The sequence below is a fragment of the Besnoitia besnoiti genome, chromosome VI, assembly GCF_002563875.1.
Source record: "Besnoitia besnoiti strain Bb-Ger1 chromosome VI, whole genome shotgun sequence".
Lineage (NCBI taxonomy): Eukaryota > Apicomplexa > Conoidasida > Eucoccidiorida > Sarcocystidae > Besnoitia > Besnoitia besnoiti.
The window spans coordinates 60,531-86,546 of NC_042361.1; the positions used below are offsets into that span (position 1 = coordinate 60,531).

The window sequence follows — 26,016 nt, forward strand, 5'->3', positions numbered from 1 at the left end:
TGTCGGCGGCGGCACATCCTTCCTCCGTAGATCGTCTTCGATCGATGTAGCTCACTTAAATCAAGCTAAGTGTCTCAGTCGCCACTTCGCTGTAACGATAGCGCTGTGCAAGGCCAGCTGGCGCGTCATGGTGTGTGTTGTCGCACTCTCGGCGCCGCAGGTCGTATTTGGTGTTTCAATGGTAAACGGAGCTTTCCCATGTGTTTTTCACCGCATTGTGGCCGTTCTCATATAGGCTCACAAAAGTATTAGGGTTTAGATTGGGGCAAATGAACCCAAGTCTTGATGCTGGCTGGTGGAGTTTTTTCGTCGCAACACCTTGGACGGCTACCGAAGACACAACAAAGTCGAAATACGGTTGCTGAGTTCGAGGCAGGGTTTTCAGTGAGACCGCAGTGCAGACACTCTGCATTGCATTATTCCTACAGAAATTCAGCTTTTTCTCTTGACTGTAGCACTGGATCTTCTTCCAAGAATGGCATCGTCGGGGGCTTGCGTCACGTCTTCTCCCCAGGGGGGAGTAGACCGGGAGGAGTCCGCTTCGGTTCCTCTCCCCGTATCGTGTGATCCTTCGTCTTCGGCGGCGGCCGCAGCAGAGAGTCCTTTGTACTTCGAATATGCTATTCCTCAATCTGCGTCTCTCTTTACCGAGACGCAAGTCGATCAGCAAGAGACGGAGCTCGCTTGTTTGAATTGCTATCGGAGCTTCTTCCACGGCTTCTGCGCAGACGCGGCGTCGGACTGTAGTTCTCCACGGTCTGCTTCTTCCCCTGCGTCGCCTCGCTTGCGGATCCGTCCGGTGGAGACGTCGGACACCTCAAGCGACAATGGAGAGGCGAACGAGTCGCCCCGGCCCGAGTCTCCTGTCTCTGCACAGAGCGGTAGCGAGTGCCAAGGCCCAGATGGGAGCGGCCCTGAAAACCGACCGCTAAAACTCCGAATGCGGGATCATGTTGCGTTCTCCAAATGTCACCTCGACAAGCCATTCACTAGCGGCATGATGGAGCTCGACGCTTCTCGCTGCTGGCTTGTCTTCTGGATGACTCACGCCCTCGACTTGATGGGTGCCTTCAATGCCGCGCGCTACCGAGACCGGTAAACACGGGGAGCCTGCAGACTTTGTTGCCTCGTCAGCAGTGGGGCTAGTCGACCATACACACTGAACTTCGGTTGAAATGGAACTCCAAGGGGAACTTCTCAGTCCGCGCACGGTGCTTCCGCAGACCTTGCGAGTGCGCTGGCCGTTCGCGCGCGGATGCCGCTCAGACCTCACCCTCAGTAGACTCAGGCGTACCACATGTTCTTCGCTGGCCTCATCTCCTCAGGCGGTTTGGCGTGCTTGTTGTATGCAGGATTCTCTGCTTCTTGGAGGCTGCGTGGGACCGTCAAGCTGGAGGCGGATGGGGAGGCGGCCCCGGGCAGCAAGCGCATCTGGCGCCGACATATGCGGCGGTGGCCACCATCTTTGTGTGCGGTGGAGCCGGCGAGTGGTGCGGCAGAATGAAGCAGGTGCTGCAAGCAGAACGCAGGGAGAGGCGCGGAAAGGGCAGAGCAGACGCAGCGTCGAAAGATGTTCCTAGCCACTCGGCAGGAGGCAGCCGCAGTGAAAAGGAACGAACTGACCCGCAGGGGGAGACAGCGGAGGGAGAGCGGAAGAGCGTCGAGGATGCGGACGATGCGGACCCTCGCCAGCGCATCTACGAGTGGCTCATGCGCGTCAAGAGCCCTCTTGGAGGCTTCCGCATGCATGTCGGTGGCGAGATCGATATGAGGTAATTCACCGGCCTTTCCTCTGGTGGACAACGGTTTAGCGGAACAGTTTTCTGATTCGTGTGGCGCCCATCCTCCGAGCTCCCAGGGCTTCATCGTGTTCTCCAGTCCGGGGTGTTGAGAGACTGCTAGTGGGGAGTGGAGGAGGAACCTGTCTACGATATGCGTTTTCCTGGTGCAGGCGAGGTAATTTCGCCCTGATGTAGTGAAGAACGTGTGCGATGTTCTGTCACACCGTTTGCCATCGGGAGATGAACTGCACTGTGTACGTGTGAATATTGCAAGAGTCTGGGTAGCAGTAGGCAAAACATTGGGCTGTTTCTCATGCGGCCTTGAGACTGTGTCTTCCATTCGGGAGTGTACCGAAGCCTCAGCTCGGGGGTGTGCTGATGCGTGTAGAGGAACCTATTGCGCAGTGGCGACAGCATCCATGCTTAACATGCTGACAGACGAACTCGTCGAGGGCGTCGCGGAGTATGTTTCAGGCTGTCAGACCTACGAAGGAGGCATTGCAGGGGAACCTGGTCTCGAAGCTCATGGCGGCTACACGTACTGTGGTGAGATCTGGCGCGTTGTTCTTCCGGTTTGTTGCTAGACCGCTGTCTCCGTGCGCTTTTTTTGTCACGCTTGACGATATTGCAACTCGCTCTTGTGTTCGTTTGTTAGTTCCTTCATGTCGCAGCCTCCTTACGCATGTTTGGTGCCACAGCCCCTGGGGTGTCAGTGACGTTTGAGCCGTCTCCTCGGTACGAGGCACCCGGCAAAAAACCTGAACTGCACGTCGGCCTGCGGTTGGATTCTGGTCAGGTTTGGCGGCTCTTTGCATTCTGGGGAAGGCCCATGAATTTCTGGACCTCGACCGTCTCCTGCACTGGGCAGTGATGCGGCAGATGGGATTCGAGGGCGGCTTCCAGGGACGAACGAACAAGCTTGTCGACGCGTGCTACTCCTTCTGGCTGGTGAGTCTGTGCCTGTGGACCTGTTGTGCGCGTGTCGTCCTCTGTGTCATCGTGAAGCTCCGCTAAGAGAAGAAATGAACCACGAAAGGGTTGAGGTTGGGCAGGCAGGAAACCGCGAAGCGGACGTGCTCCGGTCTGGGAAGCGGCGATTCGGGTGAAGGCATCCACGCAGGGGAGGCAGCACGCAGGCGAGCGAAAGGCGGCGTCTGAGGATGTCGACCTTTTCTGCCCGTAGCTATCCATACAGAGGTTTCTTGCGTGTGCAGGCAAGGCTAAGCCTCTAGACGTGCATGTTGCTCGCTCCTGTGTGCTTTGTAACCCTCCGATGTTTTGGAAGGGTGGAGAGGGGCTTTTTAGCTCTTGGAGGCCTGCCGGCCTTGGTGCCCGTCTGCCCTCCCTCGTTCCGCCGTCAAAGGAGACGCGCATGAAGGACGATATGTATGCGAAAAATCGCTACCTCCGTGGTTGTCTCTTTTCCCGCAGTCAGCTCTGTTCCCCCTGGTAGCCCACGCTTTCGAGCAGGCTGGTCGCACCGTTCCGGAGGAGCTGTGGGCGTCATCGTGCCATCTGCAACAGTACATCGTCGCCTGCTGCCAAGACGCCCGAGGCGGCTTGCGAGATAAACCTGGAAAGTGAGACGACACTCTAACCGGTCTTGGCAGTTTTCCCCCCCCCCCTTCGCCCTCTTCTTGTTCTAGAAAATATGAGCACGAGACACATTTTGGATCGTTCTCAGCGCGCACATTCGACCGCAGTGGCGCCTCGAGCCGGTGTGTCTTATGGGACCTAGGTATAGCATAGTTGCCTGCGTATGCGTGGAGACAGGCGTGGACGCGTGCACAGATACATGCGGTTGCATGTGGCTGCCGCCGGAGGATCGACAGCAGACTCGCAACTCCACGCGAGTGCTAATTTTGCGTCTATCAGTCGGGATGGCATTGTCTCCAGGTGAAGCTAGCTCCGATGAAGTCCGCGTCCTCCTTGTATTTGAACTAGAAATCAGACCCAGTTCTACCCGAACGAAAGATATTGGGGAGTTGTTTCTCTTGAAATAACGATACACACGCAGACATCTTTTCATGTACTCTCGTACCCAGTCTCCGTACTGGGAATCCAGAGAGCAGTTGGCTTTTGATTAATTTCTTTCGTTAGCATATTCACCATGCGGCATCGGTATATGTTCTTACCGTTTTCTCGGTGACAGTGGGATGTATTCTCGACGCGCGGTATTGTTTTGTTTTCCCTCCCGTTCTCCTCGTCTCAGGTCTGCGGATTTGTATCACACATGCTACGCGCTCTCGGGGCTTTCCGTGGCCCAGCATGCACTCCTGCAGTCTACCTTTTATTGTTCTCCGGCCTCTCCCTCCGGAGAGGAAGGCGTAGACGCCAGAAGGACCGATTCCCATGTTAAACAGGTGGCACGCACAGATGTCTTCTACAACGTAAGAATTGAAAGAATTCTCGTGGCGCGGCGCGAGCTGCTCACCGCTCTCCCTGGGTTTGTGGAACGTCGCACGGGATGTCACGGCTTCGAGGGACCCGGTGTTGTCGCATATTATTCCTCGAAGTCTCTCCATCCGCAGGAAGCAGAACACGAATTGTGACGGAGCAGCAGCTACCGCGTGGCGGGAAACCGGGCGCAAGAGTTTCAAGTGATGGCGCGAGTACTGCGCCACATGTTTCTGTGGCGTGGCACCTAACTGCCAAAGTTGGGTTCAGCGGCAGGTTCGACAGCGTTTAATAGGAGCGTTTACTTACATTAGCGCTTGCGTGTCCTTGCGCGCGTAAAAAATTCAAAGTTCACAATGTTCAGGAGGCCGACGGGAGAGCAGCAGCAGTGTCAGGTCGACACACTGAAGAATCCGCTGAAGCTCCGACCATGGCTCCACGGTATCTGCATCACGCTTCACAAGGCATGCAAACGCGTGGTTTTGTCAGTTTCTTGCGATTGGAAAATTCAACAAAGTGATAGTCTCTTTTCAGACAAGACAAACAGTGAAAGACGCGTCAACATGTCTGGAAGTCAACCACCACAAGACAAACACCTCTTGGGTAGAGTTCCGGCGTGCTTGCAGTGCCGGCACGATATCACGTGAGCGCACACTATCCACTACGGAATGACTGAACCTCCCGTAGATTTGGCTTGGGACGAAAAGGAGAGAAGACAAAAAAAAAGGTAGTCGCGTTACTATGACTGTTCAAGACTGCGCTTAGCGTTCAGCGCAGCCGAAATGTAGCCCCCAAACTTGACATGAACGAAAATGTGTCGTATGAAAGCATGGCCCTGCACAAAGTTGACGGACTATACCTAGCGGTACTGGCGCCCCGGTAGACCCTCTGCGGTGTCCACGATAGCGCTCCCTGCCAGAGGTCAAGCGACAAGCGCACGTGCATACCACATGGGCGACATGGTTGCCCGACGGTGCGAATCGGTGCCCAGAGGGGCGAAATCCCCGACTCCTTCCCGCGCACAGGTGATTGGTGGTCGTGGAGAGTCACGACGGGAAGCGATGCTAAACAAAGACCGCCGAACACCCCCTCTTCCTCTTCGAAACATGTGAAACACGCACTCCCACCTACTCGAACCCGAAGACACAGGGGAGCCGGCGTAGTAATGTTACAAGTTTTTGCTTTGCTGGCCGGTAGAAAAAACGGTAGAAATTCACCTGGAGCGAATCCTTGAAGCCTGGCCGCGGCGAAACCTCTTGACGAGGCAGGTTGCGAGGGTAGTCCTCGATAGAACCGCTGTATGATTGCGAAAGTCCCACAGTTTCGACAGTCCAGAAGAAAGGCAGTGCTTGTGCTCCAGTTGAGGAGTCATCAAACGCACTCGCCTTATATATCACCCAGTGGAATGCGGCACCTTTAGGCGGCTAAAAAGACATCCACGACTGAGGCACGCTTCCTGACAAGCGATTCAGTACTGTTCCAGGTACTCCTACTTGCCACAATCCCGAGGTAAAGGTGAATTCAGAACCTTTTACGCCACCACAACTTCATCATGTCTTTCATATAGCGTGCTCCACCAACAGCGGCAAACACCAGGGCAGCCAGACGAGCGGCGCCGATAGTTCTTGTAGCCGCAGACATCCTTTCGTCGTACTCAAGATCGGTTACCACGCCCTCATTGTTCCTATCGTAATAATTAGCTACCTCGGTACCAAATGCCGCCACCAGAGCTAACGTCGCCGCAAGTTTCAGCGTTCTCGTACCCGGTCTCTTTCCTTGCTTCTGCGCTCTTCTGGTGCTTCGAGAAGATCCTGCCGGATCTCCCTGTGCGCTATCGGGAAATAAGTACGGCATGTGGGCGAGTTGATCAGAGCCACCCGGAATCCAGAGTGGAGGCAGTATCGTGAATGGTGTGCCTTGGGTACCCAGTAATGTGGGTCCCAAATGGTGGAAATTCGGTATCCCGTCGTCATGTGGATTCTCTCCAGAAATAGCGTCATCATTCGCCAGCGCCTTACCGCAGTTCACGACATGAAATGCGATGAATAAGACCAGTGTGTCCTTCATCTTCGGATAACGCATGAAGAGCATACGGCAGCTCCAGGTTCCGCTACAAAACAGCAGTCCGGCGGGAGGGACCGAGGAATGAGGTGCACTCATAGAGCCACTACTGTCATAAAGCATGTGGGACCGACAGAGGAAGGAAGACTGCGTTTGCCAAGCCAGTGAGCTGGAAATGGAACTATGTAAATAGCACTTTGCAGTGGATCGCAGCGCGCCGGACGCTCACAGCGTGGTCGGGTCAAAGCGACGAGAGAGACGGTGGGCGCGACAGTTCCAACGTGTCGCGTGGTTGCTGAGCTACAAAACCCAGCCTCCGATTCAAAGGTCTCTACTCCCTATGATTGAAATGACGCCTAGTTTTTCGATGCGAGGAGTATAACGCCCATCGGCGGGCGTACAGGGGCTACTTGTCGTTTTGTACGCGCTCATACGAGGGACCCCAGCTTCTACCGGAAACAAAACGCCACAGGGGTTTATCCGGTGGCGCGTCAGGCAGAGTGCCCTCCAGACTGTGCGCTTGCGGCGGGTGTTCTCAACTATCTGGGAGACGCACCTGCCATTTGAGTTCTGCTGTCACTGGGGGCCTTTAGCTGTGGTTCCGTGCATGTTTTGTTGAGCCCCGTGTCGCCCGTGAGCAGACACGCAACTAGGTATTTTGGTTTTGAGGCACGTATAAAGGAAGGAGCCTGCACTGCTCTCATATCCGCCGACCCACTCGCTGGAATGCCTGTCTACAATCTTCATGGATTTGAGGGAAATCGAAAGTTCGAGGCAAGCAGCTTTTGAAGCAGGAGCCTGAACTGGATAGCCGGCTTCTATCCATGTGATACTGATTTGCTGGTAAGCGGAGAAGCGGACAGGGTGCTGCTCCCAGTACCGGCCTCACGACGCGGTGGAGGCAAAGGACCATTTAATATGTCAGTGGTCTTACATGGAATTGCTGAACGAAATTGCCTGTCTTAAGAGAACCTCGCTCTTGTACACATTATGGTCGGTATTTTGTCTATAGGCGGCCTGAACCCAGGCACGCATTTCTAGTGCACCACGATGATGGTACGATTTCACAACGGTTCGCGCGGGTCCCAACTAGTCCCAGCTGCTCCTAGTAGGTTTTTTCAGTTCACCTTTTTCTGTAGGCATCTCCAGACATCCGCACGTTGAACCCCCGATGGTTCAGGAGTTAGCTCGATGTTTTTCAGTTCTCGGATCCCACTTCAGTTTGCACAAAAGGGCTGTCAGGTATTGAAAATGCAGTCGATCTGCACGACTTAAAAACGATATACACGGCAATTGAGACTACTATGCTGCCGCACCTTTTGAACGTCACATTGCTCGAATTCCGGCCGATACACCATGGGACCGTGACCAACCCGGTGAGTGGTCATCTCCACAGACGCGAGAGAGAACCGCTCGGAATGACAGATCCAGCCACGTTCATCAATCGGCGTACCAGGTAGGGAGAATGGCGACAGGATCAAGGCGAAGCTCTAAAGTGAGAGTGATGCTCTCGAAACACGTGGGAGGGTGTGTCCTGTTACGATGCTCAGACGGCCATGATGCCAGAACGCTACCCGCGGATAAGCGCACCAGAAGTCTGCGGTAGCAGCCAGGACGCACCGTCTCTTTTTCGCTGTTAAATCTCCTTCGAAAGGGTAGCAGAAGCCGGATTTTCACGCTCTCTCCGTGCACTTATCTGCCCCACGAGACGCTTTCGTTGCGCCGCTTATCTTACGTGCCGCCGCCGTGCACGCCCCGTCCAATTGTAGCCTGATTAGCGAAGTGTGACCCATGTACGGTGCACGGTGACTGCCTGTAAACTTCCTCTCGCTCGAGTCTCTTTGTACGGTATGGTGCTGTACTGCCCCAGGGTCCTAGAGAGAGACTACTGCTCGTCGCATGTTTCCCATTGTCCCGTGTATACACCATTCACTAACCCCGATGTGGTCCAACGTCACCTGGTCGACAAAAGCACTAGTGCGTAATACGAAGGCATCTTTTCGCGATGATCTTTTTTTCCGGGAGGTGTGAGGCGGTTAGAGACAAGACATGCACGCCATGCTGCTGAGTATGGGACGAGCTGGTTATTACTTGTGTGGAAGCTTTCACCCGAGTCACAAGAAAGGGCCCATGCGTCAGGAGCACACCAGACACATTCAGAAAGCTACACCGGTGTTTGAGAGGATGGATGTCGAATGGTGGAGTCACTGTCAAGATGATGTATGCTACGTTTGCTGGATGCTAACCTGTATGCTTGGAGTGAGGCCTAATCTTGAAGGGAGACAGGAAACAAGTGGAAAAATGTTCGGTTTCTCATGTGGGTCCTATATTTCAGCCGCGTCGAAACTGGCGGTTATTCATCAGAACCCTCGACCCTAAACGAAGAAAACGGCCTCCCTTGCCTCATGAGGTTTGGCAGCGGCTGGTTATCTGGAGCTCGTCGGATTTCCGGCGCCGTCGTGAAATTCAGTTTGTACGAGGAGGCGCCGTCGTGAAATTCAGTTTGTACGAGGAGGCGCCGTCGTCAGCAGACCGCCAAACGTTAGCAGGTCTCTTCCGAGGAGGAGCAGGGGAGAAAATCCATCTTGCAGAAAAAACGCTTGTAAGGTGCTACTTTTCCTTGCCGTCAGGCGGCTCGAAGCCGCATTCTCTTGCACAGTTGCACTCCTTGCGCCTTCCCTTTCTGGGCTGGCGCGACTGTAGATGCCCTCGGGTTTCTTCCCACCCGGGTTCCCTTGTGGAGAATGCTCTTCGTTTTCACCTGTGTTTGAATTTTTTGAGTCTGGCCCGGTAGCTTGCCCGCGCGGGCCTACGTTCCGGCTGTCTCCTCCTACGTCATCTTTGAAGGAGATAGCCGTAGCTGTTCTATCCTGGGGCAGGAACTTTTCATTGAACAAAGAAAAGGACTGAGGCGGCTCAGCTCGCCAGGTTTCTTCATCCAGATACGGAGCCGGTTCTCCATCACTTATGGGAACACTAAGCTTGGTTGTGTCATGGGCATTAACTGAGCCGGACGATTGCGAGGGATCCCACCTTGACGCCGATACACCATCAAACCTGTTTGGCGTCGAGGTTTCGTGTTGCTCTGAATCAGCCGGCCTGTCTACTGCATTGACCGCCGACATCTGAAGCAAAGGGGTGTTCAATTTAGCTTGACGGGATTCTGCGAGCGGCTCGTGTCTCTTGTCGGGGACGAAGTATGGCGGATGCGCCTGTAGTTCTGTTCCCTTCTCTAGGTAGCCGGCTACGTGCTCGCGTGTGTGGCGGTAGCTATCCTCATTCGGAGGACTTGCAGGTATGAAGTCGCCTACACTCTCGTGCGACATTGTACGAACTGAAATAAAGGGTGGCTGGCCCGATAAAGAAGACACAATGCCTCTAGCCACATCAGGCAGTAGGGATCCCCTGGATACCGTTTCGAGATCAGCTTGCTGATGGACCCCTTCTTGCGTTGTAGATCCGGCGGGTATTGGAGCAACTGAGAGTTGGGCTGATAGCACAGAAAGACATGGCTTGTCTCTGGTGGTGAGGAGTGCATTATCATATCTCTCTACCAGACACAGCTCTCGTCAGACTAGCCTGGAGCAAACCCTGTGCGCTTACCGGCAATGTACAAAGATTTGTGGGCATCAAGGATTCCTCCGCATTCAGCAAGTGACGTAAGATGCACACTTGCCTTGCAGCCATCTATAAGGGCCTGTTTGACTTGACGATAAGTTAGATTGGGAAACGCTGACCACACCAAGCCAGCCACCCCAGCAGCATGCGGACAGGCGAAGGAGGTCCCACTGACTTTTGAGTACCCTGATAGTCCTTCCGTCGTGTGAATATCTGAAGGACGCCGCGGCACATGTATGGAACAAGAAAAATGAAGCTGGATCCAGGTGAAGTGAGCAGAACCGTTATCTTATTTCGAGTTAAAGCTGGTATTCAGTAGAACGCATATGGAGAACCGCATCGATGAGAGAGCCTTCATTGATCTGGCCACGCAGAATAGAAAAGCGCACATGTGATGTTTTGACTCCGAGGAGCTCGCTGGAGCTTTGAGCTTCCAGCATTCCTCGTGATGACAGAAGCCGATGGATGACACGAGGAATCTTCTGCGAGCATCCACTTTAATTTTTATCTGCAACCGGGAAAATTGTCTAAGTGGTTGGTGAGTTCGAACCGAACCGACTTACATAGGGGACACTATCACGCTGCTCGCAACCGGACATCGACAGTTCGTATACACGGTAGAGTCGTGCTGATTGTAGCTTATGTCGCCGTAACCCCAAAAGCTAGAATGTCTTTGTGCATTAATTCCCTGTTACCTACAAGAGTAGCTGGGCCTAGAAGGCCTCTTGCTGACGGGCCAGAGAACGAAAACGTTAAATGCGATGGTTTGCCCGAGTCCCGAGGTTCGTCTTCTACCCTCGAGTGGCCAAGCAGGCGCAATACCCACCCCGACACGCAGGAAAACACTGAAATCACTCTCCCGCGTGTTGTAGTAAAGGCGAAAGGTTTTTGGAGGCGTCACTTCCCGGATCAACTGCCAACGGTACTGTCGAGCAGCCGCTGCTACTAGAGTTGCAGAGCTGTGTGGGCATCCTGTGCTGCCGTATCCTCCCCAGCCTTTGTCTCACCTGCTCCAGGAGCAAAAATGTGAACCGTTGTCAGCCCATAGTTGGAAAAGGCTGCTTTTCTGCCGAAGTGCGTCGATGCGCCGACACTCAAGATGTTCGAGAGGCCATAACTCGAAGGAGTATGGTCGTTCCTGAGAAAAAGCCACCGATTATTAAGGTCCATTGAGTAAGCACGTTGGTACAGGCCGGCACGGTGCTTCCGTGTTCCCTAGACTAAGGAAAACCCCACAGGAACTCTGCAGGAGGAGCCGCTAACAGCGCTGGTGTGGGTCCGATAGAGGCTCTAGAAAAGCGGACACCAACGTTGGCCCTTCCGTTTACGGGTAAACAACGCCTATCAGGGCGCTGAGGGCGTTTGCGCCACCCACATCGCCCTCGTGTTTTACTAGAACTATTTGCAGAAACGTGTAAAACAGTTGCTTTCTGATCCCCCCCACGAGCGAACCTTGCATTCGTCAAAACTCAATTATGTTTCCTGCACTATGCGGATGAATCCGATGAAGTAAAGCCCTTGTAGCATGTTGCTCGTCAGCAGCAAAGAACTCTCAGCCCGTGCTCACTGCGGCAGATCCGTATTCAGATTGTGGTTGCCTGCAGAAGTGACAAACAGGTGTCCTGCGGTCTGTGCTCGCCGGATAGCGTCGAACTCGAGGTTCGAATACCTGGAAACAAATGCTCGCAGCACATGTGCCAGGCAAAGATGAGTTTCTCACACCTTTTATTGCGGAATGAGTAGCGCGGCTAAGCGCAAGAGAGTTCAATGTCAGACGCCACATGGTGTTCGAGAATTTTCGCAGCATTCTCGAAGAGGAGGAGCCTCTACGCACACTGAAGCGCCCAACGGATACAGCATGCTGAGTTTGTTCGGAAGCGGTGCTTGCAGAGCATTTTCTGCTCCACCTTCGCTATACATCTGAGTCGCGCTAGTTTACCCGTAGCCGCCGTAGGAGTTATTACTGATCCACGCTCCCATTCGCACAGCGTAATCAATAGCTTGGACTTGATTGCTAACTGTTCCCTGGCCACCACCAATGAATTTGAGACACATGATCTCGCAACCCCAGCACACTCCAGCCAGGCCTATCAAGTTGTTCGTCGTCGCACCGAGGACCCCTGCAGCTCCTGTTCCATGACCAGTGGCATCTGAGCGGATGTCAGGACGATCCGATGCAAAATCCTGTAGCGGGCCAAAAGGATCAACAATGTTGTGGACACCAGACACACACCTACCAACCACAGGATAGCGAAGTTCGGGTGGGAGGGTCTGCTGCAGCCAGTCTTTTCTCGGCAAAGGACGACGGGGGAATGATTGTATGCTCAGGGAGACTGAGTGGGAGATACGCCGTGGCAGAGGATCGGCTTTGCAACAAGAGCCATAGTGCGAGCAAGGGAGACCTTTACAATGAGTTGGGCCTGTGGCTCAGCCACACCCTCTCCGGTGATCCGCAGTTACATGCCTACTATCAGACGCCCATAATAACTAGTTACGTGGTCGGTAGTGTAGTGAGCAGAGAATAGAGAGATAAACGGAGCTCCAGCACCACCAACCATCGCCCCAGAGATATGTGAACCGTAAGACGCGAGTCCGCAGTGTGCATGGCAACGAATTTCTCAAAGGCCATGCTCTCGAAAAAGAGGCATTTCCACCGACTGTAAGATGCTACTCTTGTGTCCGGTTCTGGACCTACCCACCCATGGCAGTCATCAACGAAACCGTTTCCATCGTTATCAATATTGTCGTCGCAGATTTCACCAGGATTCTGCCACTTGTTTGCCCGAAGGTCGGGATGATCAAGGTCACAGCCACTATCAATCACGGCAATGACCATTGGGCGCTTTTCTCCTGTCCACAGCCGCCAGGCTCCCTCAGTGTGCAGACCAAACTCTGCCTTATCCTGAAGGTTCCACTGGAGACGGAAACTTGGATCATTCGGAGGAACCTGGACATCAGAGTCATCAGCTGGCGCACTGCCCCCAGTTTCGAACGCTTTCATAACGCGCACACCCAGGGAGTCGAGGGAATGAACACCAGACCCCGTCGTATGCAGCTGATGAAGAAACGGTACCCCTTCCGCCTCTACAGTGCTCTTGTCAGAGTTGGCAGCACCCGGGCGCCGCAAATACTGTTCAGAAAACTTCAAAGAGTCATGGTATGCCTTCTCGACGCATGGTAGATCGCGGGCGATTGATATGACCTCATCATCCGTGACTCCTTCTGGTATGGTCTTAATCACTTCCATCTGCAGAGAAGATAAATATCGAGTCTCCATCTCGACTGTGACCCTCAAACTGACATGATGATCCTGTCCATAACCGAGGATCTCCTCACGGGGTTTTGAATGAACAGATTCAACCTCTTTTCTTGTCTGTTTTGCATGCAGTAGCGACGATATCCTATCCTTCAGGAGGTTAACCGTACGATTGCTGGCTTCTTGCCCATACAGAGACGGCTGACGCTCAGGAGCCCGGCCCACTTCCAGTTTTTCAGGTGGGCAACCGGACAGAGCGTAGCTAAGTACGACACGTCTGCTAGTTTTTCTTGCTCCTCGGAGAAACCGAATCTGCGAGGCAACTTTCTTTGGATTGGGAGCTTCGTCGGCGTCCAAGGGCGACTCGCCGGTCCCGACGTCTGGCACCTCGGAAACGCGCGCATCCGTGGGTGTGGTGGAGTAGTAAGATTTATCTATATCATCTTGATCCGCAGCAATGTTTGATGTCAGCGTATCGTGGGCCAGCACTGCAGTTCCGGTCGATGGAGCTGATGCTGGTGTCTCTTTCGCTCTTGCCTCCGAAGCTGCAGACTCTCTCGCCCCAGTCGCAAGGACTGTGACCCAACTGCAGAGTACGAGAAATATCACCGACCACTGCATTATCGTCCGCTGACGAATTCCCACGCATTTCCCGTCGTTGCAATACATATGTGGTGGCTTCCGGCTTCCCACGTAGAGGGGAAGAAAGCGCTCGCAGAACATCTCGGCGACGGAGAATGGTTTTTCACGCCGTCACGGTGTCTCCTCGGACTTGCTCAAAGACGATGCCAGGGAGACGAGTGGCAAAATAAAAAGCTTTCAGATCTGGTAGTGGTGCAGCCATTATCAACCAGATCCGCAGAAGGGCCGACGAACAAGATGAAACCTGTATGTGATTCTCGGCCTTCTATGTACGACTTGACTGACCTGTTACCAGAATACTCTACACTGGCATAAAATTAGCACTAGCTTGCGAAGGCAAACGCCGAACAGCAAGCGTTGTGCACTAACAAGGGAAAACCGGAGAGAGGACAGGTGTATTCAATGCAGCGAAATAGACTGTTCGCTTATCATTGTTACACGCTCGAGGGTATTTATCCAGTTTATAGCTCTGGAAAGCTTCTTAGAATGAAGGCGGGGACGCGCCTCTTCCTCAGCGTATCAGACTGCATTCGGTTTGGGGTAAAACCATATGCGTTATCAAATCCAAAGCAAGTTTCGGTCGCAGTAACACAAGGCTTCCCGCGGTGCCGTGTACAGGAGATTTAGTCCTCTGCACCGGCCCGAGGCTCGTACTTAGTAAGGGCGGCAGACGCGAAAGGCAGGCCGCCCTTGTGGAATCAACGAATGTTCCGCTGTAGAACGCTCAACCTTTTTGGACAGACGAAGCGGTCACGCGACAACGCCTTAGTGCCGGGGACAGTCCACAGAGTGATCAAGAAAAGCCAGCACAGGTCGAGCACAGATACGCAATTTCGCGGGAAGTGACCCAGTCCACGTTCTACATCTAATAATAAGCTCTCTTCCCTTCTCTGGCCTCCCCTTCCTTTTTTTCGTACGGTCCGAACTTTTTGCTCGGCCAAAAGGGACCGACACTGGAAACGCGTTCCCCTGGTCAACGGGCCTAGTGGGGGAAATCGGTCAGTTTGAAAAAAAAAAGCCTGCCGAATCGCGCGTCTTGATACCTCAAGGAACTAAGGGCCTATCATGGTAGCCTTCTTCATTCCGTGTCGCGATACCGACGCTGCCGCACAGAGGATTTGCGTGCGGCGTTTGTGTTAGGCTTCCAGCAGACTGGTTGTTGCCGTTCCGGTCCGGAATGACAGAAACTGCACTTGCTCCAGTTAGCTGCTGAGGGCAGCAGTGCCCTTTCAACTCAAAGTTGTTGCTTTGTTGCTGATTTCTGTTACCGCCTTTGCTTCAGGCACCGCATACTGATGTAGGGGAGAGACGGAAGAGCTGGCATACTGGGGGGCGGCGGGGAGGCAGAAAAACGGTTTAAAGAATGACGGCAACGGGAGTCTGAGATCTGCTCTCATACTCTCACACTCGGATCAGAAACAGTACCAAGTTTTGCTGAAGCTTCATACCAGTGAACTGTGGCTGACTTCGCGAGGAGCACCACCCGATTTGCTCGCGCCTGATTTCCCCCTGCGAAGGCGTCGAGTGCTCCGAATGGAGCGGGCCTCATGACGACACTGCGACGACGGAGGTAGAATACAAATTGACGAAACACCAACGAGCACTCAATGGCTTTTATGAGTAATATACTCGCGAAGTGTCCGTCCTCGACTGATGCGTACGTATCACCCCAGCTAGTCATAATGCGTGCACACTCACACGCAGCCTCCAAGAGAGGAGACGGCAAACTTCGAAGGCTAGCGTGCCTCTGGGTGGAATGAAAAAGTCTAACAAGCAAAATCGAAGTCTTTGGCGTCAATCTTTGCAGTTCTGTCCCGCCTGTTTCCAACTCTTGAACCAGAGGGTCGCGGACGCATACGCGAAAACAAGACTCGCGAGAGCTCCTAAGCTATTTTGACCGTGATACCGCGATTGATGAAGATGAAAACAGGGAAACGTGCCAAGGAGTGGATTCCAGCATTTTCCACAAAGCACAGCTTCACCTCATATCGCTTCCATGTGTGCTGACGCTTTGACAGCTATTCAGCGAAGGCACTTCTTGACAGGTACTTGATGATGAATGAATATATGTCTGCGTCGGCAGTCTGTAGCCTCTTGTCCGTGTGGCTGGACAGTGATACGCCTGGCGTGATACTGCTACACAAGCACAGTTTGCGTGGAGGGAGGTCCCGACGTTCCATGTAAGGGCGATATTTCTTCCGGTGTCGCATTCGTTGGTGTCCTGAGCAACAATGAGAAAGAGGCAAGACAACAAGCGGTTCGTCAGGAACAGCTTCACGACATTCACTTGTCCTGTAGCCTGTAAAAACAAAGTTTGCCTCGCACACCGTTCGTGAAAGCGTTTGTATTTTTTCAGTCTTCCGAACGGGATAAAAGTGAACACGGCTGGGAAGGTGGCCGAGTAGACGTGCTGAATGCGGCTGCTTGGTGCCTCTTTCCGGAGTTACGCCACTACTGGCGTCCTGGCGTCACCTGCTCCAGGTTCCACAGGGCGGCCACTCTGAGAAGTCGCGCGGGCAGCTCCTCGTAGAATTCCGCTTCGTATCTTGGGTGTCTCTGGCTCAGGTGTACGTGACTGGGGCTTCCGCCGAGGGGTCTGCATGCAACATGCGTGTTAGTGTGTTCTGTGGTATTGCCGGTGTCGTTGCTTTAAACAGGCAGAGGAGGTCCCGGTGGCTGATAGTAAGAGACAGCGGGTGAGATGAAGATTGTGACACATCCGGGTGCCAAACACGTGCCAAGAAAATCCAGATTCCGGTTTGCCTTGCCGTGCCTTTCGAAGTCGGCCAGAGTCCCATGCATGTCTGCATTCCGCCTCAAGCGCACGGCGCGAGAAAATTGTTCCATCAGCTTGCGTCGCCCCATTCGAGAACTATTAGTCACACGAGGGCTTCGCTAGCTCTGTAGCACTGGGGGAGAAGGCATTCACCATCTTCAAGGGACAGCACGAAGCAAGACAGAGAATCTGTCTTCGATTAGGACGACCGCGCACCATGCATAAGTTTTTTTGGCGAAGAGGCGTCCTACTTCTCTATATGTCGTCAAAGCTAGCATTCTAAACGTGCTTATGTTCGATGAAGACGAAGAAGAAAATCGGTTTATGGGTCACGCTGGAGAACAGTACCTCTTACCCTATCAACACCGTGACTTGGTACGCACTGAAGAGTCGCGTAAGGAAAGGCGTCCACCTTAGGCGATGTCTGGCTCTCGACTCTCGTATGTCTCATCTTCATACATATGAAGGTCATCAGGGCCCTGTATTTGGTCCTTCAAGATGCATCGCGCAATCGTTGAAGGCAACCGGGTGTGTTACGAACGCCGTGTGGAACTGGAGCGCAAACTGCACGAGGAACGACTGAAAGCCGTCAAGCCCGTTGTAAGGCCCACTCCTCCCTGTCACACTCCTCGATGTGGCCGCAACCTCAAATATGAGACTCTCAACCACGAGCGGTTCCAGGAGATCGATCGAGAGAACAAAATGCTTCTCGACAAACTGTGCAAAATAATGGTACGGCCGCCCTGCATCGCAACTCTCGCAGAGTCAAGGGGTCCTTCTAGCTTAAACTGGAAAAACCGGAAAGACGAAGAAGAGCGCATCGCCTGCAACAATAAATTTACCCATCAAAAAATTGCTGAAGCAAAGCCCTTGTACACCTTGGAGGACTGGCAGAAGCACACGGCTTTTTACGCAAGGAGGTTCCGAAATGTTTGTGAATACCCTGCAGTCCTGGGTATGAAGGAGATACCGGGACAGCTCAGGCCTGGATCAGCAAACGTCACGTCGAGGCCAGATTTCACAAGAGGAAAGCCGAGGCTCCTGCGTAACTTCAGTGCGTACCGGATTCCAATAACACCTCGCTGCCGCCGTCCGCCCAAGCCCGTGCCCGAATCACCACCGCCCGCCAAAAGCAGGAAAAAATCTCCGGTTAGCAGCCACTCTCCGAGAGCAAGCCGCACATATCTCCACTCAAATGACAGAGAGTACTCGCGGTCGCTCCCAGAGGCGGCAAAATCTAAGCGGCACACGTAATCGATCGCCAATTTGCCGGTGCGAAGCGACTGGGGTGTACCGCCTACTGCACTTGCCTCTATCGAAGACTCCCACGTAACTGGTAACTTCTCTCTCGCAAACGTTTCTTGCTGTCGCAATATCGCATTCTACCCGCCCGCAAACATCGTGCGCCTTATTCATCACGAATTTCCGGTCCCCTCATAGCGCGTGGCAAGCCGGTGTTTTGTGTCAAGCCGAGGATGGAGACGTTGCTAAACAGGCAGCACAGCTTTATTGTATTAAGAAGCGAGACTCGGATAGCCAGTACCGGAGAGAGTGTCCTGGTGGCATCACCTCGCCGTTCCACAGAAGGAAGGTGCAGCCTAGTCGCTGTGGCGTATGGCGCCCCGTCGATGACAAACAGTCACGTGTATATTCTGAACAGCTAGCGAACATTACCACAGGTCGCTGTGAACCGGACGAAATTACACCCGCGGGCTGACTTGCCCATCCGGGAGTTGCGTCTTTTCTCAATGTATCAAAGTGAAGCGTCATGTGAGAGGCAGGAGGACGGCCGCCACATGCGCACCCGGCGACCGCGAGGCGCACGCCGAGGGGGGGCCACTGACAGAGCCGTTTTGAGGATCAAGGTCGTCCATATGTTAAATATACAGCACATGTTCGACAGATGGTCGTGGTGTGACAGTGGGACCCATCCTATGGAGAGAGTGGTTTACCGAGACGACAAGCCGTCATGACTGATTTCGCGAGAGTTGTCTTCCGGAAAGCTTGCCAAGTGCACCTCCTGTAGTATCACGTAGATAAATTCGAAATAGCACCAGGATTGTGGTATTTACCATCACCCCGACACAAAGGCTTCGAGAGGACACAACACATGCGGGTTAATGGTGAAAGAAAATAGGGCTCCAGTCGAACATGTTCGGTCAACCGCGGTTCCACAGGCGATGCCCCTTTTTCAGCTGTATCGGCAGCAGGCAAAAACTATCTTGTTCCTGCCTCTCTGTACCTCTGATTCTACCGAGGAATGCAGAAACCCGCATTGGGAATGCCGGTCTGGGTGTGCGCTAATTGCACTAGGCGCTGAAGGCCCGCACAAGTCCAGGTCCCTAACTGAAGAAGAGTGTTGCAGTGCGAAGCGGACTGTTCGTGGTCGTAACACTTCTCTACAGCTCCTGGCAATACACAAGAAGCTGCAGTATCAGGGAGCGAATGTGCGCCCCGCTTAGAGTTGATGCGAACTTGGTCGACTATCTGGCCCCAGCAGTTGGCACCGGTAGATGCGGGCACGCCCTGGAACACATATTTCAGCTCAGTGGGCACGAGGCCCCGCTGAAAAATGGATTCCGCCGCTGCCGTCTCAGGCTTCGGGAATTCATCCCAGAGCGGAGAGCCGAGCAGCAGCCGTTTTCTCCGATCCTGCTACCACCTATGCGCCGGTTGTGAAAAATCTCCAAGATTTCTTCCAAAGTGGAACCGCGTTAGTTGGCGCTCAAGAGCATCACATCTGGCAGTCAAATTCAAAGCAGCTAGAGAACAGGGGATGGACTGTCAGAAACTTGGTTTCATGACGGTTCACAGCCCCCGAAAGAACAACAAAAAAACAGCTGGGGACACCGCCTCGCCGCTCTCGAGACCACACACAGTAAGGTACACTCCACATGGCCGTGCATTCAACAGATGCGTCTTCATATAGGCTGCTTCGTTGATATTGATCCAGTGGTAATCAAGGCATGGGGCAAAGTAGAACTGCAGACCGAGGCTCAGTGCGTCGAATTGTCTAGCGGCGAGCAACTCAACTCCACATGGACGAAACGCTTTGGCCACCCTCGCAAAAACTCTGCGAACCGGTTGGGTCCCATGAAGGAGAGAAAGCTCGAGAACGTGGGAAAAGAGTATAGTGGGTTGAAAAATCCACGACAAATCCCCGTCGAGTTTGTGCAGCCAAACGGCGAGTTGTGGTGCACCGCTGCCAGCCACGGGTTTCATCGCCCACGGGCGCGGACAGCAAGCGCGATGGATTCTGCCACCGAGCTCAGGTTTGCCGTGGCATGCTCGCTGGAGCAGAAACTTCAGTGTGATGGTCTTACCCGACCGAACTGGATATTCGCCAACAAAGGAACCATATTCTTTGTGAAAACTCAATTCAGAGCCTTGTACCCGAAAATGATGCCCTTGTGCGTATGAGGCCCCCCGATGTCTTGAGAAGGCTGCGAGACGAAGGACGAAGGGTCATTCAGCCTAGTCTGTTTTTTCCTTTTTTCAGCGGTCCACCATTCTATTGCTTTTTTCCACTTTGTTCTACATGTAAAAATCCTTTGTGAACCCTAAAAATGTGCTCCATCTACTGCTGATGTCGGCACTCATCGGAGAAAATGCAATGAAATTTGACCATCGAACGTCCGCTGCCTCGCTGTACGGAGCGCCGATGAAGCCAGCCGCCCGCTTTTCTCCTTCCGTTGTTTCCACCCGACCTGCCCTCCGCATATTTCCTCAAGAATCTTAGCAAAAGTCCACCATGGCAGAGACAGGCTTTTGGCTCGATGCTGCAGCCTTCCAGGCCATGTGCCGGTCCGCGGATGTGCCGAGCCAGACCAAGGGAAATGCTTTTATGCTGCTGAATGACAGGCAAAGCGCTGCAGTTGACCGTAGCCGAACTATTGGCGATGCAGGGTACGCGCTGTCGTCACAATGGGTGAGGCGTTTTTGCGCCATCAAAGCGAACGTGCTAGCGTTCGCCCCTCACGCAGATGCCGCATGTGAAGGCGCTTATCTTTTGGAGGACGTCAACGTGGCTTGTCGTACGGCAAAGGACGCCCTGATAGCAGGAGTGAGTCGACTACGGACTACACGTTGCAGCCTTTTACGCGCTGGAGGCAGGACTCACTGGAAAATCACTTCTTTCAGAGCACACCGAGATCCGCCATCAAGCATGTGTTGCCCCTTTTTATGGCGGTTCAAGGGTTCCATCATGTTCGGAATGTCATGAAGCATCATTAAGGACCTCGGGGGACCGTCCACGATTGGGCGGGCTACGATTTTGCTACACAACGTGAAAGCAGCGAGATGGCGAAGAAATAGCTGCAGCACTAGTGGTTTCTGCATGTGCGAGGTAGACTGTTCCTTCTATCGATCTCCAAAATATCTTCCTCGCACCCTCTTGAGCGGCAGATATCACTCCCTGCCACGCATTCGAGGCTCCGCCCGCCATAACGCATCTTAGCGTTATGCAAAAGGCACGGATGCTTTGTGTACGACACGAGCGCGTTTGCTGCATGTGACTCGTCGAGTGTTGTTCTCAGGCCATACCGTGTCTACCTGGATCAGAGGGAGGGCAGTACGTCGTTCACGTGACCAATAAGAGGGATCAGATATACGGGAAGCAAATCCGGCCTCTCATCTTCGCCGTGTCATCTGCCGAAGCCGCGGAATCATGGAAAAAGGCCATACTGGAAGCAAACTTCCGCGCATCTCGAGCACAGCTGTCCCGCTTGACTGTGGAGTCGCGGAAGGAGAAATCCCTTGCACAGAGAGATCGAGACAAGACAGAAATATGTGCCTCCCAGCGAGAAGCAGAACTTGAGAGCATGGAAGTGACGAAGCAAAAACTGGTTGTGAGCTCGATCTCTGTCCATTCCGACTGTGCTACAAGTCATTCGCTTTTCACACGAGGGGTTTATGATATGCTAGAATGGCAACGGAGTCATGGCAATCCACTTGAGCGTTGCTCGGCGAGAAATTCCGCAGTTTGTTCGCCAGCGCACTGGAGGAGTCTTGGTTTCTTTCGTGATTTTCAGTTAGAAATCGAACGCCTCCAAGAAAAGGCAAAGCGACTGCAAACTTCTGGAGAGGTCACAGAGAAGGCGGCGGCCGAGTACATTGACCAGAAGGTGACGGAGATTTCTGCTTTGCAGTGTCAGCTTGCTAAGGAGTTACAGCGTAAGGCAGCCAGTGGCCCCTAAACTTGTTCCCTTTCGATCTCCCTTCCACACTCTCCGTGAAGAGTCGTCTGCGGCGCAGTCGTTCACAATGATAAGGCAGAGTGTGACAGAGGGAGTTGCAGCCGCTTAGCCAGCGTTCGGGACTTTCTCCAGGAGCGCAAGGTTGACGCGCCCATTTAGCATGGTGGCAGGAAGCCAACACGAAATGAGGACAAAAAGGGCAGAAGCACCCAGGCTGAAAGGATGCAGGTTCATGTGAGCAACATGTGTTTCGTCTGTCCGCTGCACGCATCCAGAGAAGGCGATCCTCAGGAAGACGGTGTCGGAGTTACGTGAGCATGCGAGCGACCAGCAACGCCGGATCACCGCTCTTGAAGCAGAGAAACGTCGACTTACTACGCAGTACACAGAGCTCCTTAGGGATATTGAAGAAGCAAACGACGCCCCAGCCCGCATTTCTCTCATCGCGGCTCGCAGCCGTAGCCGAAGCCAACGACTTGCGATGGAGAACAAGAAACTCAGGTACAGGAGGACGGGCAGGGGATCGGAGCACCGCGTCCCGCCTCCTAAGGGGCACTGCACACGGGTGGAGTTTCCCTCCTCCGTGCAATATTTGATCTGACGAAAGCTTTGCCGACTTTCTGCGTAGAGTCCGTCTCCGCTAGTCTTGCCGTTAGCATCCGAGCTTCACCGAGGTCTGGAGGCCATCGTTGGTTTCCAAGGCAGTTGGTTCGCGGGGCGTGCTTCGTTTGTCAGCTGGCTGCACATCCATCTTTCGGCTTCGTTTCCGTTTTCAAGCTGTATCAGATACGGGGCCGTCTCACGCCCGTTAAAAAAAGGAAGGAGGCCCCGCAAGATGTCTAATCTGTGCAAACCGCGTTTCCTGTCTTCAGGGAGGAAAACCGCGCGCTCACTCGGCACTTTTACGAGATAGAAGACAAATTCGAACAAAAGGTGAGCCACCGTGGTAAGTCGTGAGTGGCCTTCACAAATCGGTGAAACCGAAGGCTTGTGCCGCACAGCCGTCTGTACCCCTCCGACGCAAAATTCGCCTCGCCTCACTCCTTTTTATCTGTGTTCGTACACGTGCAGCTACAAATGGTGCGACGAGTTGCAGAAGCTGGAGACATCTTCAGTTACCTGAGGAAATGGTTGCTCTGCAGCGAGAACAAGGTGAGGCAGTGCACGAGCGAACTCGGCCATTGATTCCGCTGGGGTTTAGGGTTTAGGGTTTAGTTAGATTCCAGGGAAGCAAGTTGCAAGTATTGGCTGCGATATGCCTCCATTTGATTCTGAGTGTAGACAGCGCGACGTCGCGCCGGTCGTGCGAATGCGTGCTCAGATAAAGTTCTATGAAATGGGACACAAGATGACAAAAGACGAAGTCAAAGGTCAACGACGGAAGTAAGGCACTCATTGCAAGGCAGACACAGGGGGAGACCCTGGGGTGGGCAGAGGGGCGTGAACGACGTCATAGGGAATGCCTGCGTTTACTCCTCGATCCAGGTGTCGGATCGCGGGCGTGCACTTTTCAGAACAGACCACGGAAGATGTGGTGTTATCGAGACGCTTGTCACGGGCGTGCAGGATACGGGAACTCCAAGAGGAACTCCGCATTGCAGAAGCGGTTGCACGATCTTCATACATATCGGTGCGATCTATTCTTCTCGACGAACAACTAAAGTCGTATACAAAACGCGCTGAAGTTCCAGATGTTTACTCTTTTGTCAAAACGGTATGTGAGCGATTATTTTTTGCGATGTTCAAGGTCGCGCCCTTTGGCACCCCGTGATGTTCGCCCACGAAACAGCGAGGCCGTGCCTAGAATTCGCGCTCGATATCATTCTGTCAGGCCCTGCCATTCGTTAGTCAAACCCAGGCATTCGGCAAGACCTGCTACACTTGACGGCATGGCATAAAAACCTGCGTATGCACCATGTGCCGTGGAGGGTTGTAGAGACCGCAAAGGCACAGGCAGTTGACGGGCCGGGTTTTTCAATGCTGCAGCGTTGCTACCTCTTTCGATTTGTCGCAGTTTTCCGTGGCGTCTGCCGTTGTGCACAGTCCCTGGAAAGATTTGGGTGGATTCTTGGCGAGACAGAGATTGTCCAGCCTGTAGACCGGGCCTACGGCGTCGAGCTCCCTCACTGGCTGCATGGCACCCCTGACAGCTCGAAAGTGCCTCTGCTGGAGCGAATTTACCCTTGTGGAGGTAAGATGCCTGGGCATTTGCGCTTAGTGAACCTACTTAAACGGCATTTTTTCAGGCATTACATAAACCACCTTTCTCTGGGTAGTATGTAATAGTGGTTTCGACCTTGAAGACCTTCGTGTACCGGTTTTCTTGTGCCTTGATTACCGACATGTTATGTGTGCATGAAGTTAGTCGTATGCAGCCTATACTTGAGAAACTCTCACGCCAAGAGGGACCATTTAGACTGCAGGCAGAACATGTGTGCTGGCGGACTCTTCAGTTTCCCGAGTATAACGTTGCGCCTGTTTCTCTGCAGCTCTCGAGGGCGGTTCGCGGTTCTCCCTGGTGCCTGGTGTAGACGTGATGCAGCCAGTCGAAAGCATGGTACCCCTCAGCAGATTCGCTGCGCTTGAGACCTCCATGCGTCTCCTTGAGCTTGACTTCAAAGAGCTTCAGGAGAACTACGATGTTGTAAGTCCGTTTGCCAGCACGGGTGACCCCCGGTCTTTCCGTATGATTTACTGCTTTGCGTGAATTCTGTGGGGTGGAGATTATCTTTGTCTAACCGTATTGTGTTAACCGTGTCTGTGCATGCAGGCGAGCGAAAAACTTATGAAGTACTACGCCATGGTGCGCGATCTGCGCGACGGGTAAGAGAATGTGGCGGGACCTCGGACTCGCGGCGGATGTTTTTCTCGTGCATCCTGTGTACCTGTGGGTCCGCCTTCGCGGCAATCAACAGGAGAAAGTTTACTGGCGCATGTGATGGGATGGTTCCTCTCCACACAAAACACGGGCCAGCTGATGCTTCAGTAAGCAGCTGGAATGCTGTTTCCTCTATCTCCAGGCAGAAATGAGCGGCTTCCTCGTAGGAGCACGCGATATGCTCGGTCTTGTGCCACTAACTGTGTATATGCAGGTGGAATCAGACTGACCGTTTCGCTGCAGAACGCGAACGGGGTGAGAGCACGGAAGGAGCGGGAAGTCGTGAGGTTTCTCCCTTGGAAGCGCTTCGGAAACCCGGAGCATTTCTGGCCTCGATAGTCGGGGTCACGTCGCCAGTGTCGGCGACTGAAAAACCCTAAAAAGCGGCTCAGACGTGCTCACTGAAGAGTGTTGATCCCCCCACTGCGCGCTGAGGGCGCCGAGTGAGACGCAGACTTGACTGCGTCTCACGCGGCGCGGCCACGTCGTCGAATCTTCAGCGAAAGAGGAGCAAACGTCTTCGGTTCCCTAAGTATCAGGCGAAAAGTGCTCGAGTTACGAAGAATGCATGGCTCGTATAGGGGACCAATGCCTCATTTGGTTGCGTCAACTTCTCGATGGGAGACGAGAGAATCTGGCGCTTTGAGGATCTGGCGCGAATATCTCCGTGAATGCTGGGGGCCAAAGGAGATTTCACGAATCAATGTCAGAATCGATTTTTTCGTTTTAGCGTAGCATGGATGCCACTCTGGCCAAATCAACCCGTTCTGATGGTTTGGCTGTTGACAACGCCCTGACATAGTGATTGTTTAGCTGCACAAGCTCCTGGGGTCGCGCCACTTGCAGGGCTTGTCGGTTACGTCATGGTGAGCGATTCGAAGGCAGCTCGAACGAAGTAGACGAGTGTCCACATCGTCCACCGCACAGGCAGCGGAAGCGGCACTGTCAGCGCGCTGGGTCGTGTGCACATGTAAAACGACTGCAATGAAGTTCAAGTATCCTGGGCAAAACTGGGAGAGTTGCCTGATCGTCTGCCTTGCGTCCGTGCAGGGGTCGATATATATGTTTTTTGTTAGAAGCATATATCTTGTATACCTACTCAAATATGGATGCATATATACGTCTGCATGCGCCAGTGGGCAAGTTTTGAGAACTTCACCGCACGCCAGTGCTTGATGTAGGACGCTGCGTGGAACGCTTCATTCTGTTTTTTCAGCGAAACCGGATCCCGCGCGGTCCTCGAGTACACTGTCGACCCTAAACCTCGATGCATGTTCCCACAGGACAGCGCTGTCGGGCTGGCCTTCCAAGGCGCCATTGAGAAAGGAAGACCACTCTGTGCAGGCTTCTTACTCCAGCCAGTTGGCAAATTCCGTGTGCCTCACACATTTGCTCCATTGTAGAGGTTGCGC

General features: G+C 53.5%; 5 protein-coding genes across 5 annotated transcripts; 3 read left to right on the plus strand and 2 right to left on the minus strand.

Annotated features, from left to right (window-relative positions):
* Positions 1-475: 475 nt before the first annotated feature.
* On the plus strand, positions 476-4,333 carry BESB_064480 (prenyltransferase and squalene oxidase repeat-containing protein; the record flags this gene model as incomplete). Its single annotated transcript, XM_029364843.1, has 6 exons — positions 476-1,095; positions 1,353-1,772; positions 2,170-2,327; positions 2,578-2,729; positions 3,213-3,361; positions 3,994-4,333. 6 exons carry the CDS (start codon positions 476-478, stop codon positions 4,331-4,333), a joined length of 1,839 nt encoding a protein of 612 aa, XP_029218426.1.
* A 1,366-nt stretch (positions 4,334-5,699) lies between these two features.
* BESB_064490 (uncharacterized protein) lies at positions 5,700-6,245 on the minus strand (the record flags this gene model as incomplete). The annotated part of the gene is made up of 1 exon (XM_029364844.1): positions 5,700-6,245. The coding sequence occupies one exon, from the start codon at positions 6,243-6,245 to the stop codon at positions 5,700-5,702; it is 546 nt and encodes a 181-aa protein (XP_029218427.1).
* A 2,492-nt stretch (positions 6,246-8,737) lies between these two features.
* BESB_064500 (subtilisin SUB3) lies at positions 8,738-13,836 on the minus strand (the record flags this gene model as incomplete). The annotated part of the gene is made up of 6 exons (XM_029364845.1): positions 8,738-9,717; positions 9,843-10,070; positions 10,865-10,995; positions 11,425-11,526; positions 11,797-12,041; positions 12,553-13,836. 6 exons carry the CDS (start codon positions 13,834-13,836, stop codon positions 8,738-8,740), a joined length of 2,970 nt encoding a protein of 989 aa, XP_029218428.1.
* Positions 13,837-17,029: 3,193 nt separating this feature from the next.
* On the plus strand, positions 17,030-17,785 carry BESB_064510 (uncharacterized protein; the record flags this gene model as incomplete). Its single annotated transcript, XM_029364846.1, has 1 exon — positions 17,030-17,785. One exon carries the CDS (start codon positions 17,030-17,032, stop codon positions 17,783-17,785), a length of 756 nt encoding a protein of 251 aa, XP_029218429.1.
* A 2,497-nt stretch (positions 17,786-20,282) lies between these two features.
* Positions 20,283-24,984, plus strand: BESB_064520 (uncharacterized protein; the record flags this gene model as incomplete). The annotated part of the gene is made up of 12 exons (XM_029364847.1): positions 20,283-20,594; positions 21,067-21,378; positions 21,562-21,703; positions 22,002-22,227; positions 22,599-22,659; positions 22,798-22,878; positions 23,048-23,109; positions 23,293-23,440; positions 23,770-23,917; positions 24,216-24,370; positions 24,497-24,549; positions 24,819-24,984. 12 exons carry the CDS (start codon positions 20,283-20,285, stop codon positions 24,982-24,984), a joined length of 1,866 nt encoding a protein of 621 aa, XP_029218430.1.
* Between the last annotated feature and the right edge of the window lie 1,032 nt (positions 24,985-26,016).